The sequence below is a fragment of the Augochlora pura genome, chromosome 6 (assembly GCF_028453695.1).
Source record: "Augochlora pura isolate Apur16 chromosome 6, APUR_v2.2.1, whole genome shotgun sequence".
In the NCBI taxonomy this organism is placed as follows: domain Eukaryota; kingdom Metazoa; phylum Arthropoda; class Insecta; order Hymenoptera; family Halictidae; genus Augochlora; species Augochlora pura.
Genome location: NC_135777.1, coordinates 23,348,662 through 23,367,048, shown reverse-complemented (window position 1 = coordinate 23,367,048; position 18,387 = coordinate 23,348,662). Strand labels below are relative to the sequence as shown.

The 18,387-nt window shown below is 33.9% G+C and overlaps 6 protein-coding genes across 10 annotated transcripts; 2 read left to right on the top strand and 4 right to left on the bottom strand.

Annotated features, from left to right (window-relative positions):
* Positions 1-8: 8 nt before the first annotated feature.
* On the bottom strand, positions 9-2,696 carry LOC144471014 (phosphotriesterase-related protein). Its single transcript, XM_078182658.1, has 7 exons — positions 2,092-2,696; positions 1,722-1,881; positions 1,360-1,550; positions 1,113-1,271; positions 838-1,002; positions 380-597; positions 9-276 (listed from the first exon to the last, which is right to left on the bottom strand). Exons 1-7 carry the CDS (start codon positions 2,120-2,122, stop codon positions 145-147), a joined length of 1,056 nt encoding a protein of 351 aa, XP_078038784.1. The 5' UTR covers positions 2,123-2,696; the 3' UTR covers positions 9-144.
* A 113-nt stretch (positions 2,697-2,809) lies between these two features.
* Positions 2,810-9,589, bottom strand: Cdc27 (cell division cycle protein 27). Of its 2 annotated transcripts, none has more exons than XM_078182646.1 (13): positions 9,435-9,589; positions 8,840-8,915; positions 8,601-8,748; positions 8,145-8,528; positions 7,750-8,074; positions 7,466-7,654; positions 7,136-7,382; positions 6,873-7,053; positions 6,568-6,793; positions 6,370-6,497; positions 5,942-6,263; positions 5,712-5,859; positions 2,810-5,341 (listed from the first exon to the last, which is right to left on the bottom strand). In XM_078182646.1, the coding sequence occupies exons 1-13, from the start codon at positions 9,456-9,458 to the stop codon at positions 5,214-5,216; spliced, it is 2,526 nt and encodes an 841-aa protein (XP_078038772.1). In that variant the 5' UTR covers positions 9,459-9,589; the 3' UTR covers positions 2,810-5,213. The 2 variants fall into 2 exon arrangements, with proteins under 2 accessions (XP_078038772.1, XP_078038773.1); XM_078182647.1 differs by having other exon boundaries at positions 7,466-7,651.
* Positions 9,590-10,137: 548 nt separating this feature from the next.
* On the top strand, positions 10,138-12,615 carry Brn (beta-1,3-galactosyltransferase brn). Its single transcript, XM_078182654.1, has 2 exons — positions 10,138-10,386; positions 10,453-12,615. The coding sequence occupies exon 2, from the start codon at positions 10,502-10,504 to the stop codon at positions 11,837-11,839; it is 1,338 nt and encodes a 445-aa protein (XP_078038780.1). The 5' UTR covers positions 10,138-10,386; positions 10,453-10,501; the 3' UTR covers positions 11,840-12,615.
* A 19-nt stretch (positions 12,616-12,634) lies between these two features.
* Positions 12,635-13,476, bottom strand: LOC144471018 (microtubule nucleation factor SSNA1). The gene is made up of 3 exons (XM_078182664.1): positions 13,294-13,476; positions 12,863-13,062; positions 12,635-12,771 (listed from the first exon to the last, which is right to left on the bottom strand). The coding sequence occupies exons 1-3, from the start codon at positions 13,343-13,345 to the stop codon at positions 12,664-12,666; spliced, it is 360 nt and encodes a 119-aa protein (XP_078038790.1). The 5' UTR covers positions 13,346-13,476; the 3' UTR covers positions 12,635-12,663.
* Positions 13,477-14,119: 643 nt separating this feature from the next.
* Positions 14,120-17,087, top strand: LOC144471138 (uncharacterized). Of its 4 annotated transcripts, XM_078182910.1 has the most exons (7): positions 14,121-14,320; positions 14,386-14,545; positions 15,437-15,521; positions 15,598-15,825; positions 15,941-16,155; positions 16,226-16,489; positions 16,577-17,087. In XM_078182910.1, the coding sequence occupies exons 4-7, from the start codon at positions 15,688-15,690 to the stop codon at positions 16,833-16,835; spliced, it is 876 nt and encodes a 291-aa protein (XP_078039036.1). In that variant the 5' UTR covers positions 14,121-14,320; positions 14,386-14,545; positions 15,437-15,521; positions 15,598-15,687; the 3' UTR covers positions 16,836-17,087. The 4 variants fall into 4 exon arrangements, with proteins under 4 accessions (XP_078039037.1, XP_078039036.1, XP_078039034.1 ...); XM_078182908.1 differs by having other exon boundaries at positions 14,121-14,545; XM_078182909.1 differs by having other exon boundaries at positions 14,121-15,368.
* An 82-nt stretch (positions 17,088-17,169) lies between these two features.
* Positions 17,170-18,314, bottom strand: LOC144471139 (transmembrane protein 223). Its single transcript, XM_078182912.1, has 4 exons — positions 18,037-18,314; positions 17,697-17,944; positions 17,480-17,622; positions 17,170-17,404 (listed from the first exon to the last, which is right to left on the bottom strand). The coding sequence occupies exons 1-4, from the start codon at positions 18,201-18,203 to the stop codon at positions 17,249-17,251; spliced, it is 714 nt and encodes a 237-aa protein (XP_078039038.1). The 5' UTR covers positions 18,204-18,314; the 3' UTR covers positions 17,170-17,248.
* Between the last annotated feature and the right edge of the window lie 73 nt (positions 18,315-18,387).

The following is an 18,387-nucleotide window of genomic DNA, read 5'->3' as shown; positions in this document are numbered from 1 at the left end:
AGCCATCGCGACAACATGGTGATTTCAGACTCTTTATTTTGCAACTATAAAAAGTATATATCGACGTTTCTATTTTCCACTATTTTGTTTCTATCATTGAAACGGCGAACCTACGCTAAAGCATACAGTCTTTATAAAAATTGTTCAATAGGACAACCAAGTTTTAGGATTTTGAATAGTCAACGTGTCGATTTCGTCTTGAGTGAAGCCCTTCAGGAGCATCTTGGGCAGGACGTTGTTCAGAATATGAGAAAACCCATGACCGCCAAACTTCATCTAGTTTTTGGGAACAAAGGCATTGATCATTTAAATTATTCCGCTTAAGTATTTTAAAGAGACTAAGTTAGATACCATCTAGCGAACATCTCTCAGTACTCACCAATCTATGCTTGGTGTGAATGTCGTGGCTCAAAAGCACACGATGCAATTTCTGATCGTCTCGTAGAAATTTAACGCGATCGATTCGTTGTGCGTCAGACAACATGTCCACCGTCGGGTTTAGTTGATAGAAAGAACACTCCATTCCAAACAAATCAAATTGACAGTAACATTTCGTCTCGTCGGCGAACTCCATAAGCCTTTGTTCGGATAGCGTTCCTATTAATTATTTTATATAATTATTTATCCAGATATATACATTAAATAAATCTTTAAGAATACTGGGGAGATTTAAGCCGATATTTAGATTAAAGTAATTTCAGAGTGTCGATATATTATCATCAGCTGATTAAAGTGATTAAAGATAGCAACGAATTTTTACTGGCCTCCTGTTTCTTACAACCTATACATAAATGTTTTATTCCGCATTTAAACGATCGTATAATAATTAAAACGTACGGTCCAGATGAGAAAGGATGGCTTTCCTGCTGTCACCTCCAGCTTCCTGGTACAGCCGCATTATTTCGAAAGGTGCGTCAGAGTCTCGTCCAGGATGGAAACTTACAGGACACTTCAATTGCGCCTGGAGTTCTCCGGTTGATTGTATCGCTCGTTTCTCAAAGTCTGTTCAAAACGAATAATCAAATCGGTACTTGAATCATTAAATTGTGTTATCAGATAGGAGAATGCTCTACTTAGCATTCAGCTTCACGATCAGAACGAATTGCGCGTACCTTCTATTGGCCAGGTGCTTCCGACTTCGCCGACGAATCCTGTCTTGACATCGGGACTGTCCTCGCAACCGGTAGTCATCTCTTTCAACATCACATTGTACATTTCCTCTTTGGATAAAGCAAGATCGCTTGCACTTTGGGTAGCAGCAACATAGTAACCTTAATCATATATTATTATTTAGCATTATAATATACCGTATAAAAAATAACGAAAAGTCGTGTTGCATTTTTATAAAATGATTGGCACCTGTCCCGGCTATAATATGTACTCCCGTTTCTTTGCTCGCTCTTTTCATGAAGGGAATGTCGCGTTTCAAACCATAATTGCTGTTCTCCACTATAGTACCACCGCCAAACTCGCGATAAAATTGCACGTCCGTCATTACGGCGTCCATCGTCGCCGCATCGTTGAAATTTATATTATACTTGCTACTGTAACTGCAAATAAAAATTTCGTTTTTGTCAGTGATCGTCTGATATATTCAAAATTAACATTATTATGTACTCAGCGTTTAGTTTAACGTTATTAATATATCATGAAGTGCTTTTTAATTTAAGGCTCGCTTAGACAAGATAATGTAAAGGCATCAACAAATTTATTGCACTCACGGATACTGTCTTAAAACGCCGAGGTTTTCAATCTCGATTTTATTATCGAAGAAGCGCTTCAACTGGTGCGGAGGTGGAGTGTAGAATGCGTCGAAGGTCAAGCCCAGGTGTTCGTGAGTGAGAATCCTGCCAAGCTCGTTTGCATTTTTTCCTCCAAGTACTAAGCATACAAATCGCTCTCCATAAATTAAAATGAAAAGCCAATTATAATTGAACCGCGGCGACTCGAACGTAGAAAATACACAGTGCAACCACGATACAATTTCAAACATTTATAAATCAACCAACATTATTCTCCAGTTAATTTAGAGGTTTAACATTAACAATGAAATGTTTCGTAAAGCGTAGAATTTAGGTTCGATATCCTCACCAGTTTGTACGCAGCCGTTCGCATTCGCCATATTATATCCTTCGGTAGACGCGATTGTGCTTCCTCGATAGATCTCGGCAATCTGGATCACTGAAAACACTCTTAATCTTCACAGTTTACTACGTGACACAAGACGGAATAGTGCAATGACCACCGATGATTAAAAAATTCGTTTTATCTCGCCGATACGTTTAGTTTTTGCCGACAGAGACCGCGCAGGATTTCAAGTTCTAGCTGATCTCGCCGCCGATTGATGCATCGGACGAACGTTATATAACAAAAAAACAGAAACGTCTTGTTTGCATATCGTATACCGTTTTGGTTGAACTTTCGAGAGATATAATGTTCCTCCTAATCACCGTCGCGAGATAAACTGTCGTATCATCGCCGACGGTAATTAATGCGTACAGTTATCGTTCCAAACTTCTTCGACCCGCGCAAAAACATTTTTTCCATTCATTATTATCCAAACAATCGCATTCCATATATGTATATACGCTTCGTATGAGAAAGATTCAATTTTTCGTAATTTATATCGTTTTATAATTCTGTCCATACTAATTCCTTTTCGGTTATATTCTTTTATTCGAAGAACGAAAAATACCTTGAAAAATAAATGCATTCGTTAGATTTTGAACACCTGTGCAACCCATTCCTTCAGGCAATGTACAACGGAACAGGCGGTCAGCACGTCGAAAACAATGAAAGTCTATAAAAGTATCATACAAAGTGCAGGCCTTTATTTTTGCACGTACATCAGTTTGTAACGAGTAACACGACAACGTTCCATAAACTTGCTTTAACCTGATCTTTCGTTTAAGTAATTCGTTATTACATGAACCAGAGAAACGGAACGGGAAACCACGAATTTGTTTTTCCACGTTGATTTCTCGTTCTCGTTAAATTTTTTTTTTTGCGAAACATTATAATAAACACTTCCAGTTTTCGAGCCCGTAGCACGATGGTCGCTTCGCGTTTCCTTACAACTAAAAAGCGTATGGAAGTCTCTCCTATGCGACAGTTTTGTTGAACGAACAGAGAATTAAAACAAAAAAATAGAAAAAATCAGCGAATAAATAAATAATGCAAAGAATATAAGAAGGAAGGAAACACGAACGGTGAAAAATCGAATGAAGAAAAGCGTACCCCAATGAATTTATTGTCGTGTTTCATGCGTCCTTCGATATCGACAACGTGAACAGAAAAGTACGGAAAAATGCTGAATTTAAAATTCACTTTGGACATGAATTTAAATAATAATTCTTTTATAAAAAAAGAAACATAACAACTAAGTATTCCTCGTACTACCAAGCTGATAAGACAGTGCCACGCATACGTCTTTTTCGAATATCACCTCTTTGTAGGAATTTATACAAATAATAAACGTCTCTCGCATGAAACAAGGATCAGAAAATTAGGATACGCTTCGATTGGAAAGAAAAAAACGAGGAACAGAACAATAAGAGGGACGAGATGCCGTATTACATATATACATACATGTATGTATATTGTATTATACAATGCGCGCCCTTCGCTGACAATTCGTCCATGCGTATCAAACACGTCTCATTTCCATTGAATATTCACACAATACAAAAATGTTTACTACCACTTTTTATCGAGCAAAAACTTAATCATGCAGCATACACGTAGAAATCATATTATCGTCCCGAATAGACAACGCACGATTGAATCGTACCGTTCATACAGAATCATTGTGTAGGCACAGAACGGCAAAAATCATTCGAGGATCCCGCTCGTCGCCGCGTTTCGCTGGGGACCATAAGTACCCATTGATCCATGCATCGTTCTGCATACAATTAAATAACCCGCTCGCAAAGTCTAGAACACAAATTTAATGGGCCAAACTGTTGTCCTCAATAAACATTCTAAAAATGCCGAGTCGCAAATCGTCGATTCGTGATAAAGCTAAATACACGTTGTTTTTCGAGCAACACAATCTAGATCGCATTATGACAGCAGGAAGCAGTTGGATGTTTAAGGCACGCTAGAACGAAACTGTTACTTGGTCATTTCGTAATCATAGAATGCATTTTATTTCGAACAACGGATGGACCTCCATCAATAAATTATATGCTATAGACTTTCGAGGTATCCGGTGGATGAACATTCGCGCGTGGTAAGAGTTGTTTTGACGCATCTACTTGCGATGATCATCGGACGGTCTCTTGGAGCTCCATTCCGATGAACATGCCCCGCGACGAGAATTGCACGATCGTCCGGTATAGCCACGAAAGTAGCCGTAATAAACAAAAACAGATAGGGCGGAAAACTGAAATGAAGAAATATTCCTGTGTGTCAGTAAACGAACAACGGTAATTATATGGATAAATAGTACTGATAGAGCACTAATGATAATAATATTGGTAATACAGTAATTAATAATTTACATATACACTTCCACGTACTTATTTACTCAATTAATTATATTCCCTATCTACATTCGGCATGCTCACGCGTACACTCGTCTGTCCTTCGAACGCAAAACAGTCTGTACTGAGCCGTAAATTCTTAAACGAAACTGATTAAACGCTCCAACGTACTCTACGTATCTATAAAAAATAAGATGAATAATCGTAGAAAATATACAGAGCAAAACGCGTAATATACAAATCGATAATATAGATATTGCAAAATTTCTTTCTCTCTCGCTTTCTTACTCTCCTCTTCGGTTCTCTCTCTCTCTCTCTCTCTCTCTCTCTCTTTCTCTCGCTCTCTCTCTTTCATACATTTGCACATACACTCCTTATCCAGAGTTTATCGATTATTTGAAACGTCTCCCGTCTTAAAGCAGATACGAAAAATAAAATGTAAAGTGTCACAATCCAGAATATGGAAAGACAGTGTCTGCGTTCTTTGCTTTTTAGTTTACCAGATGGGGACGCGATACTACGGGACTAAGAAAAATATTATAAATATTGAAAGATTGACAACAAAGCACTGCTCAGGTGAAATCAATGAGTGCGCGCGAAGTATGAATTCAGAATGAGCTGTCAGTTTCCGAGAAAGTAATTGATCAGGCCCGATCAATAGAAAAGATAAATAGTGACATGCGCGACAACGCTTCATTCTGTGGTAATCTTGCACGCGACAGGATATCTTCATAAACTATCGTCGCTGTCATCGGCGTGGGCTTCAACTGCAACATTTCCTGCCAATCCCGCGGTACTTCCTTCTCTGTTATTTTCAATTTCCTGCTCCATAGAGTTATTCTGCGCCTGCTGTTCGTCTACGCATAGATAATTATATGATACAAAATCGTACGAACATCACTCGGAACATTTGGGTTCCAAGTACCAGAACCAAGATAATTCACGCGTACGTAGTACAAAAGATATCTCATTATCTTTATTTTGAATGAGTCCAAAAAACAAATGTTGAATGATACATGAAGGTATCTCGCAAATTACGTAATCAAATATCTTTATATGAATATCCGTATTTGAGAAAATTAAATATAAAATTTTGTTGAGCATACATGCATGGGAATCCATATATGTATAATGAAATTGTCATACTTCGATAATGAAGATAGACATCTACATAACGTAGCTTAACAATGTTAACAACTGACCTCTTCACTGTATTAAATTAATTACCTGACTGTGTTGCCGTGGGTTCTTCGTCCCCTTGACCCGGATTCCGTATAGCTTCTTTGATTTGACTGTTGACACCCTTTGGATCTAAATCCGATGCCCAACTAAAGTACATTAACGCAAGATGCGTATTACCCAACTTTTTATACACCTAAAGAAACAGATAAATTTAATTATACGAGAAAAGGAAAACATCAAAAATAATCTGAATAAATAATGACAGTAATTCATACTTTTCCTATCGAATAATAGACTAGGGATTCTTTGGGTACAATATTTTTCAACTCCTCGAATTCACTAAGCGCTTCCGCGTGTCGGCCAATAGAGAAATTAATGCTCGCACGATGAAACTTGCATAAAGTATTGTCGGGATCGTTTGCGATCGCAGTATTCAAAGTCTTTAAAGCTTGATCAGTTTTCTTCAGTGCATGCTGCACAACACCGATGTGGCACATTATTGCAGAATTCTGCGGATTAATTTGTAAAGCGCGTTTAAAATGCAGTTCAGCCAAACTATACTGCTCCTGTTTAGAGAATATTGTTCCTAATCCGAACCTATAAAGTAATATGATTATTACGAATATTAAAATGACAACTAGATGACGCGCAAGCGTCATAGAGATTTTACAAAAGCGTACACATGAATTTAAATGAAACATACCATGCGTTATAATGACGAGAGTCGAGTCTGATAGCGCTACGAAATGCAGTGATAGCCTTTTCCAATTCTTCTGTCATCACGTATTCGTGACCAAGGAGTGTATAGGCATAGGGAAAATTAGGATCAACCTGGAAATGTTGCAAACAATTAGAATTTTCTCATAAATGTTCAACTATTCAAATTGTCATGCTAACACACCTGAATAGCTCTTTGAAAGAACTTGATTGCCGTTTCATGTTCTGTTTGTGCAGAAAATAAGTTTCCGGTAGCACACCATGCAGCCGGTGAATTGCGATCTTCGGAGACGAGTTCTTGCGCAAGAGTTGATAGCTGCACTTCAGCGTGTAAATGCCACAAAACTGTACTATAAATTTCCATAAGTTCGGTCCTTTGGGGTTCTAATTGTCTCACGTCTGCGAAATAGCTGCAGAATAAAATATAATAAGTCGGTAAGTTAATTTACCTCGAACCTAGATACATAAACAATTGTTTTAAATTTTTACCTAGCCGCCTTTTTATAATCGATCATCTCGAAATGTGCACGAGCTAGCATCGATAGTACCCATCCTGTGTTATAATGTTGTGCTGGAAGAATACTTAATATTTCGACAGCTTGAGCACACTTATATTGACTTAAGCATTGATATGCCATTCCTAATTCGCGGAGAAGCGACATTAAACCCTCTAAAATACATAAACCGTGTGGTTAGGATCATAATAGAAAAATTTCATTACTCCAAATAATATTACAACAATGGTAGCGTACCAGCACATTGTTTCTGTAACGTTACAGGGCAGAAATTATTATTACTCTGATTGTTCAGTGCATTCACGTTAGCCACTGCCTTTTCTGATGTAATAGTTTCAGATTTCTCCTTCTCATTTCGGTTCCTTTCGTTTAGTTCATTAAAATTTGCTTTATTTAAATTACTTTTAGAAATCCTCGCTTTCGTTTTTCGAGACGGAGATTTAGGTGTAGCAAATTTGTTTCTATTAGGAGATTTATTGTTTTCCTAACAAAATATTAATATATACGTATTAGACACAGAACTCAACTATTAGGGGTAATTAAAATTTTAGACAAATTTCAACTAACCTTGACCGAGTAGCTGTGACTAAACAGCCTTGATGAACGCCTAACATTGGTACCTTGTAACGTTGGTGGTGGCGGTGTTGGTGTAGCAGGCGTTACTGTAACAATATTTGCGCTATTACTTGTATTTCCTGACTGTGAAAATACTGGTTTTCCTTGTTGTAAAGGCGTTTCTTTCCTCGATATCAACTGCTGCAAATCACAATATTATATTTTACATCTCGCAATACATGAAATATGTCTATATCATGTGCTTAAAAATTCAATAATTGTCATTGAAATCTTACCCCCATATGAGCTCTTAAACTACTGACACGTTTTACTAAACTCTTCTGGTCATTAGCTTCCGTGAGAGTGGTGTGTGATGGCAAAACTGTTGGTTCAGGTGTATTGCTTTCCAATGGTAAAATACCAAATGTCGGAGTAAGTGGGCTCATTGTATTATTGAACATGCTACGGTACCGTGGAAGTTTAGCTCTTGGTGATATCGGAGAGCAGTTACTGTAATGCGTGAGTTGATTTTGCGGGCTTTCGTCTACGGACGAGTATAATCGTACAGCAGGTCCTATACCGTTTATAATAGTCGCCGCTGTTGTCATTTGTGCGGGTGTACTGCAGAACATAAATAATGCAATGATATGATACAAGTATAGTTATATCTACTTAATTTACATATACGTACACAGTGATGCCATTTGTAGTAGGTGTACCACTTGTAATGTTAGTAGGTACAATGAGATCTGACTCTGTAGCATATGTAGGAGCAGATATACCGCCATGGCACATTGCAAAATTATCTAATTTGTCTAGTTGGAAAACTTTAGCAGGCTCTACGACTTCCCCAACATTGCACAATTCTTCGAATGAATGCCATAGGAATGGATTCAGCTTTAAAGCTAATTTGTGTGCATCATTTCCTTTTGCGGTACGCATCATTTTATAATAAATCTTGGCTATGATCTGAAGTGAGAAACATGCATGTTCACCGAACTGTGTTATGATTTCTTCTAAATTTTTTAACTGCTTATAGTATCCTCCTATTATTGCTGCCTCTGCTTCTGCATATCTAAACATTAAAATATGAAATGACGCGTTAACACTGTATCTAAAAAAAATGTAGAAGTAATTGTGTACTCACTTTTCTAGATCATAACAACACTTGGCCAGAAGAAATCTACATTGCGCAGAGCTTGGAGCTTTTTTAGAAAGTAATGCGTATGCTTGTCTAATTTGTCCTGAACGGTAATAACACGTTGCCAAAAGAAATAAAGTTTCCTCTGTGTCAACTGAAAAATATTTTAATTAGTATTATAATCGCTGCATGTTAAAATTAATTATTTATAAATTCATAATTAAAACAAAAAAGGTGAGACTTACCTTCTGCGCACAACCTTTCTGCTAAAAATATTGCATCTGGATAAGCATAATGGTTTAAACAATGCCATATGGCTGCCTGTAATTATATAAATCATAAACACTGTCAGATATACAAGCGTGTATAATGATAAAAACATTTACTCTTATACCCATATAAATAAATATATAGTATCTACATAATTGTTCCCTAGTAGATTAATACAATTACGTTCATAAAGATTAGTGAAATTAGGCGTACAGTGCGGGAAAGAAATGGTAAGCACCATAAACATTTGGACTTATTTATAGTCGTATCCCCTCCCACTTACGTCCATTTCGCAAAAGCAAACAACCCTAAAGAAGTACACCCTCACGGAAAAATACATTTAATGAGCTATTAGATAAAATTACGATAACACGGCGAAAGTTACATTATCAAGAGAGGCACGGAGCTTCGCGTAATGTCACGGAAAACACGAGAACAATTTCCAATTCAGGGAGAAACATACGCGCAAAACTGTTTCAATTTCTGATGTCAGTATCAATAAGTGTGGATGCGCCCCGATAGAAAATCGCACGTCACTGGAAGTTTCCGGTTAAAATCAAATGATTTTACCTGCACTGGCTCCTGTACGATCATTGTTCACACGGTAGGCTTGGTCATATAAGAATAATCTCGAACGTTTCAAGGAAATTTAATGAAGAAAATCCAAAGTCGAGTGACTGCTGTGTATAAAAATTTCTTAGGAGTCCATCTTTGCTCCGATTCTTTTGAAGTGAACAACGAACTTCAGACTGAAGGTGTACCAACATCGCAGAAACGTCAATTTCATGCTAACCGAACAGAACTTGGGCACATAAGCGTTGCACATCACTGTCGCGTGTCCATCATTCAAATATCTCTTTCAATATAAATTGTACGTATTAATTTGTACGCTCGTTGAACGTCGATCGGAAATTTTATTTGAAACTTTTTCAAACATTAAATATACAAAAATCAAATTTATATTTAGAGTTAGCATTCAAATATTTCGAATAGCGTGCGTAAAATTTGAAAAATTATTCGCGGTACTACATTGACAAGACAATTACAATCGGATAAAATTAATTTGTTTTTACAACATATATTCTTAGCGCATATGTTCTAAAGTGAGTTTTATTTTTTGTAAATACACATTGTAAATAATACTACACAGAATACGTATATTATGTATGTACATAAACATACACACGCGCATACACTGTGTACGTAATCGTTCGCCGAATTTGGTTGGCAACCTGTAAATGCAAGGTTTATGCGAATTTCTGCCAACGGATGAACAATGTCAGACAAGTGCTAAGTTTTCATGTGTATATGTACATGTGCTTGCATGTCTATTATTTATTGATATAATTTGTAATATATAGTTATCGAAGCATTCGAAAATATATATATGTATTATTTTGTATATTAGTTACATACTTAATATAATATATTGTGCATACAGTTTTATAAATGCATTTCAAGTATAGAAATCCTTATTATTTAAACAACTTTTTTGTAAATTGTACACATGTGCAATGACAATGTAAGTATCTGACTTACATAACCAAAGCATTTGGATTTAATCTAAATATGAAATATTATTTTACAGACATTAAAAATATTAAAACTGCAAGAATTGTCACTTTGGTTTTGCAAGAATGTATTGTTTATTGCATCCTTGCTTTCATGCAAGTTTTCGATTGATAAAAAAAATCAGGTTGACATATGTCTGTGTTTGCATCGGTATCATCTTTCTACTTGATTTTTTTGGAGCGTTCACACATTTTTTTGAACTCAAATACGATTCAAAGTTTGCTTATCCGTATGAGGGCGATGTGCATGAATTTGTAAACGCACTGCGCCATCACGAAGAACCAAAAGTTGCTCCTATAAACATCTATAACTACACCTTTATAATTAATAACAAACAGAAATGTATAGAGCCGGCTTACAACAACAATTATCGTGTTGTATATATAGTAAAGTCTGCGCTAGAAGACTTTGAAAGAAGACTGGCAATTAGAAACTCTTGGGGCTTTGAGAAAAGATTCTTTGATGTGCCGTCAAAGACAATTTTTGTAGTAGGTGTACATTTACATGACAGTGAAATTCAAGCAAAGGTAGAAGCAGAAGCTGCGAAATATAAAGATATCGTACAGGCAGATTTTATAGACTCTTATTACAATAACACTATTAAAACAATGATGGCTTTTAAATGGTTGGTAAACTATTGCTCAAATTCGAAATTTTATATGTTTGTTGACGATGATATATATGTTTCGGTAAAAAATGTCCTAAGATTTATAAGAAATCCCACTAGCTATCCAGATTATCTTAAAGAACCCAAGAAAATTGAAGCACATAAAAGAGAAGTCAAGGATTCTGACGAGACAAAAGAATTGTATTTACAAAATATGATCAGAGAGGGGAATGGCAATACTTTGAATAAAAATCATGTTCCTGAATATGTAAGAAACTTTTTATCTGAAAACGAAATTACTAATACTACGAAAATTTTTATAGAGAAACTTGCAAATGTAACAAAAATCGTAGAAAATAATGTTACACCGAGTAGGCGGAAAAGACAAATTTTCGATTTGGAACTCCCAGATGATATTAGATTATATGGAGGTTTTGTGCTTATATCATCACCCCATCGGCATAAGTCTTCTAAATGGTATATCCCTCTTAGTGATTATCCTTACAATTTATGGCCACCATATATTACAGCCGGTGCATACATATTGTCAAAGGAAGCATTACTTGATATGTACTATACTAGCTTCTATACAAAACACTTCTTGTTTGATGATATATATTTAGGCTTGGTAGCAAAGAAAGCGGATATAGAGCTTTTTCACTGTGAAGAGTTTCATTTTCATAAAAAGGATTATACAAAATTTAATTATAAATATGTCATAACTTCACACGGTTATGGAAATCCAAGTGAATTACTTCGTGTATGGAATGAACAGAAGGCTCTTGGCAATGCTTAATCAATGATTTCAATACACTTGAAAAATTCTATAATAACTTATTATAGAGCATATCAATACCATATCAGTATATATTTTTAATTTGATATATTAGTGTGGCTTCTAATTATTAATTTATTTGTGATACAATTACATGAGATATGTTCACGTGTCTACATTTGAAATATTGTTACATGCTAGTCTTCCTGGACTAAATGAGTGATACAATGAAATTATTTATTTCTGGAAAGTAATGTGTATTATTTTTAAGTCATGGATGATCTCAGAAAGTAAATTATACTTCTATCCTTTACAAAACTAATTTATTCTAAAACACATTTACATAACAGTTTAACTATTTGACATAGATTTAAATATATTATTCAGTCTTCATATGTAATAAGTCATTATAACAGGTCTGGTTTATTGTAATACTTTTATGCACATACTTCAATGCATTTGAATACCATTCAAACAAGTTGTCACAATCATTAAACATTGAGTACAGATTGCCAATCAAACGTTTTATATACAATTGTTTACTCGTCAATTTTCATGCATAAAATATTACTGTAGTAAAATAGCTTTACTACAATAGAAGTAAAAGGATCAACAAGTATGTCATAAAAAGTAATTGTAGGAGGAGCATAAAAAAATATTAGTCTGCAAGTGTAAAAATTTCAGGAAAACATGTATGTACGCAGAGAAATATTTACAATTTTGTACTTGTTGAACTGTTATCAACTGGCTTGTGTCTAGTTTTACTTAAGATTTTAATAAATATAATTTTTAAATCCCTTTAGTCTATACATATTTCTTAATTTCACATATTTATCATTGCACCTTCATGATCGGTACTGTTGTTTCTCCATGTTTGCCTTAACTAGTGTTTGATCTAAATTTGTTGATTCCCTTTTGAGCATGTTCAATAAAAGTTGCGAGCTCTCCAGAATCTGTGATAATAATAAATTTTGTATTATTCTTATAAGGTTATTAAAATATTTATAAAACGCGTAAAGAAAATTATCTACAAAAAGAATATACCTTTATATATGCTGTTTCTGTATCTGAAATGGTTCTGTCGTATTCATTTCTAACAACTATTCTTTTAGATAAGGTATCATTCAATCGTGTTAATTTATGAGACAGCTTCTCAATTTCTCTTTGTAAATTGTTTTTCTCTTCCTCTTGCGACTCAATTTGTGCTTGCAACTCGGAACGTTTCGTTTTCATTTCCTCTAAACCTGAATAGAATTCAAAATTTATGAGGGAGACATTACAAATAGATGAATTTATAACCTTCAATATTTTTATTAAAACAATTATATAAATTGTTATTTAAAATCGGTAAATATTTTATGACTATACCGCAATACAAAATGAATATCAAATGAACGAAATCTTATACTCTTTAGGTGTATAGCATATGTATTATTAATTACACATATTTTGTAGGTTATATGATTGTCTCTTACATTTTACAAGTTCTTGATTATACGCTTGTAAAGCAGCCCCGTGCTGAGACATTTCAAACCCTCCATGCACAAATGAATAATCACAATATTCATCTAATAAAAAGAAATGTATTCAATGGAAAATTTAACTGACAATTTATTTCAAACAACATATATACGATTAGGCAAACGTTTCAGTTTTGCCGCGGAACTCAAAAGGACTTATATATTTGCGACGCGTGCGCACTTCCTGATATACAAATTATTCCATACAATTTAAAAATCTCAGAGTTATTTGTACGTATCCAGAACTTATTTACAATAGATAAAAATGTTCTAAAATTATAATACTGTTAGGTAAAACACATTTAAAAGATGTCAATTTCAATGTTTTATGTATTAACTAAAATACATACATATTTCGAAACATTAAAATAACTAATAGTGAATGTAATATTTATATATATATATATGTAAATATATATATATATATATATTTTGCATAAATGAAGTAATCTGATTTGTGTATTATTAGTATTAGGAATAAAAATTGGGAGTACACACACACAAATATATATATATATTTTTTTCTTTTCCTTCTTAATACAATTTAATTTATTAAGCATGTAAAACTGATCAAATACATATGATAGTATTATAACATAATTTTCAATAATTTACTTCCAGCAAGAATAATATCCATGTAATTGCATAGCGCTATGTATTAAAATATGACTTGATTTTATGTATTAAAATATGAGATTAAAAGTTGAATAGTGTCAATGAAATCCCATTTTAAGCAAAACATTGCAGCTCTTCGCATTGCCTTTTAAAGACGTCACGGAGTGTTTTCGTCCGGCAAGCTACAATAAATGCACCTTTCGCTCAGAATCTTCACTCCGACAGAAAGCGTGAAAGCCACAGAAACGTGTACGGTCGTGCTCTACCTCCATCGATCGATCGTGAATAAATCAGTGGTTTCTGAGCTGTGCTTAGAACGATTTCACGCTTCTATTTCGAGTGATAGAAGTACAGAATTTCATTAAAGGTATACAATATACCGAATACCGTTACAGTTAATACGTGCAGTATCAAATGCTCGATATGTTCCAGTATCATTGTACGATTGATCAACGCTTTCTAGTGAAAGAAACACGTTTTATACATAAACAACCACACGCAACCACCTGAGAAGCTCTTACGCGAAATCTCGATCGATAGCTTGCTGATCAACTTTACTTTCGACAGGTTTCTCTCAACATGGATATCTCAGGTATGACAATCGTAGAATTAATTACAATTACAGTACAGATTTTGTGCCATTCCGCGGAAGGCCGCGATCGTGTGAAATTGTATATTACGTTTTCCCATAAAGATCACGTAGTTGTACGGTTCTACTTTATTGTGATTGCACGTCAAAACTATAGACGCGAAATTCGATGCGAATTGAAAGGCAATATGCATTCAATGCTGTGTTGACAGGATTTATGGCGCTTGCGCAGGCAAATTGCTCGATCCTTATCCTTTTGAGTATGTATGTACTTAGAAATTTCGTATCCTTCTGGAATTCGAAATGACAAATGCATGCGCGACGTCAAAACGTGAAAAGTACTTGCGATACAAATGTGAAATAAAATCAATCGTTTTATCTTATTTCAACTTCTTGATTTTCAATTGAATATTAAATTAAATACATACGTAACTGGAATTTTGCTCATGAACGAAAATAAAATTGTCAAATGCAATATATATATATATATATGTACTAAAAAGGGAGATATGTGGAACTAAATTAATTGAAACGGGGATGTAGAACCTGTAAATTGTAAACATTAAAAAGGGGACAACTGCATTCTCGATAATTCTGTCATCGATTGAAGATGCATACGACCTTGTCAAATGACATCACGATACTATATTAGGCTTTCTCTGCCGGCGCAAACGTATTGGAAATTGCAACATGCACAATACGACAGAAAGATGTTATGATAATTATGCATTTTATAATTCATTTGCAAAGGTTGCCACTCCTAGTTTGTTACCCACGCGTCACTTTAAAAATCCGAACAGCTTGTTTATCCTATACATTTTCTTATGTATGAAAATTAACTATTATCTTTTCACTGATTGAGAGTTCTAGAATTGATTGTTAATTTGTTTACAGATAAATATAATAAATAGTATTTCGATATAAAATGAAGATCATTCGTCAATAGAAATGTTATTTTATACCATTCAATATTTATTATGTAAGTTTTCTAATTGAAAATAATAAGTTTCAGTGATAGTGTGTATTTTATAACTTTTGCTTGATTTCTCTTTTAGTTAAAGTGCATATCATCAATATACATAATTCAAGTTGTTCATCAACCTTGACATTTTTATAAGTACAACAAGCCCATATATTTATACACAATGACTCATACTTCAAGATATGTGGGATACCATGCTACTACAAATCGTGATTATTTAACGGATGGTGATGAAAGCCATCGTGCTCCATCAGATCGAACAGTATCCGAGTACATTGTGTCAGCTGATCATGCTACAATGGTAATTACTGGATATATTTTACTCATCTATTGCTAACTGGCATAACTAATCCATAAATAATAAAACAGTGTACATGTAAAATTAATATGCTACATATACATATTGGCATTTGTAGGTAAAAGCAATGAAAAAAGACCGTCCTGAGAAATATGAAAAAGATGAAGGAAGACGGTCACGAAGTGCACACAACAGTCGCGTTTCAGTATTATCGGGATCATCCAGGCAAGGTTTGCATCCACTAAGAAAAAGTGCTTCGCATGGTAGTATATGCGACAATGGCTCAGATATATATGTTACAAGTGCTGCTTATAGAACAACATCGGATATAAGGTTGTACACATACGAACATATAAAATATTTATCCATCGATATGTTATAAATGTGATTGTTCAATCAACAGCCATGCATCGCATCACAGTCTATCTCCAAGTTTAAGAATGGGTCATCGTGCACCTAGTCATTGCAGTTATGGGTCTGCAAAATCAGTAAAATCTCACACCTCCAGAAAGGATGGTATTATTATAGAAACCATGTCAACGCCTAATCCGTTTTGTCCAAATACCAAGGGTGTTTGCTGTCTTATGCTGCTCCTCAATCTTGGCCTAATTCTTATCGCATTAGGTTTTGTTATAGTAATTCAATTCTTTCAACCATTGATAGTTTGGTGGGTATATGGCTAACAAAAACAATTGAACTTTACATTTACTGGCATACATATATCTATTAATCTGTTATATTGCTATGATTTCAGGATTTTGGGAATAGTCTTCCTTATATTTGGATTTTTAACTTTGATAGGTAGCTTAATATACTGTGTACATGTATTTAGAAATGCTAAGCATCCCCATGATATCAATCCAGAAGATCTGTATTGGACAAAGTACTGGCAGGGTCATGTAGGTTCAGCACCCGAGGTATACTACAAGACCGAGGATAAGTATCAAGATGATGGATACAGTGATCGCTTGAGTAAATACTCGAATAAATATTATGACCGTCAAAGATATTAGAAACTAATTTAATGCAAAACATAAATACATTCAGCATATTTATACTATTCATACAATCACCAAACAAGCATGATAACAGAAGAAACTTACACACAAATTAATTTAAGATGAAGAAAATAACTATTATGTATATCCTTGTTATTAACATATGATATAAAAACATAACATGTACAATTGTATTTTGTATAAAATGCTAAATTATTTATTTTATACAGATAAATCTAAAAATAATAAAACATTAGTTTAAAAATATACCGTTTAAAACTTATATGTTTCTGTTAAGAATCCTCCTCTTGCCATTATAATTATATAATTCTATAATTTTAATTAGACCTTCTTCTGGTTTTTTAAACATATATTTTATTCAGGACTTTACAGATAATAATTTATTAATGTAACATATAAATAACACATTATTTTTGCCACCGTTTTCCCACTCCTACAGTATTATCAAATAATGTTTCATTTAAAAATGTCCCAGAACTGTCAACTAAATAGAAAAATCTTTTACCTTTAATTTTCATTGGCACATAGCTCTTGTTTTCTCGTCTTGCAACAACGGATTGTACCTTAAAAATTTATGAATTACTTTGAATTATATAAATTCATTTAATAATTTGTTGATTTAATGCTTTAATAATTACCTCACATGTAGGAATTGTTAGAACTGTTTGATTTTTAAATAAGTGATAAGTAATTACAGATACTTGGTCACCACCCTTGTGTAAAATAATATATTTTACAAACCGTTTACTTGTTACGAATGAAACCAGAAATATTAGAGGTCCTAAATGTGAAAAGAACAAAAATTTGACAATAATATTTGTAATATAGTCATACGCGATACAAAAATAAAAATACCTATCAATCCTCCATAGGCAAAAAGTACTAAATTTAATCCATTAAATACTAAATATTCCCTTAGAGATTTATCTGTATTAAAAAATGATTTAAGATTCTCGTCCCATGTAGTATACATTAATAGTCCAGAAAATAACACTGATCCAGTTGCAAAAAATCTCAAAAAATAATAAAAATTAGATTCCATCTTGTATAGCAATACATTGTTTTGTATATTTGTATTTGCATTTAAGTCTACTTCTCTGCATCTGTAAGTAAAAAAAAATGATAGTTATCTCTTGTCCGGGTACATTGAAAATAAAACGAATTTTTTATTTTATAAATGCTTTTACTATGGTACCTCGAGTGATTTACTTTTACCGGATTGTTAAGCGAAGTATGATATGCTTTACAAAATGTATAGCCCTTAACTTTATTATTCCCCTTCAACCCTTGATAAACAAATTGTAATTTGTTAATTACATTTATTTTTGTACAACTGTTTCTTAAATACAAAAGATTAAACATGTTTGCATAATCCTATTCTTAGTTTGTCATAATAAACATTAGTTATTAGATTACGATTTTGCCATGAACGTGCACGTAAATACAATTATAATTCACTAGTTGCAATTAGCTGATTGCGCCATCTCGGAAGAGGGCACGTGAATCTGAATTTGAGCAATATCGATGTCGGAGACAACACTGTCGG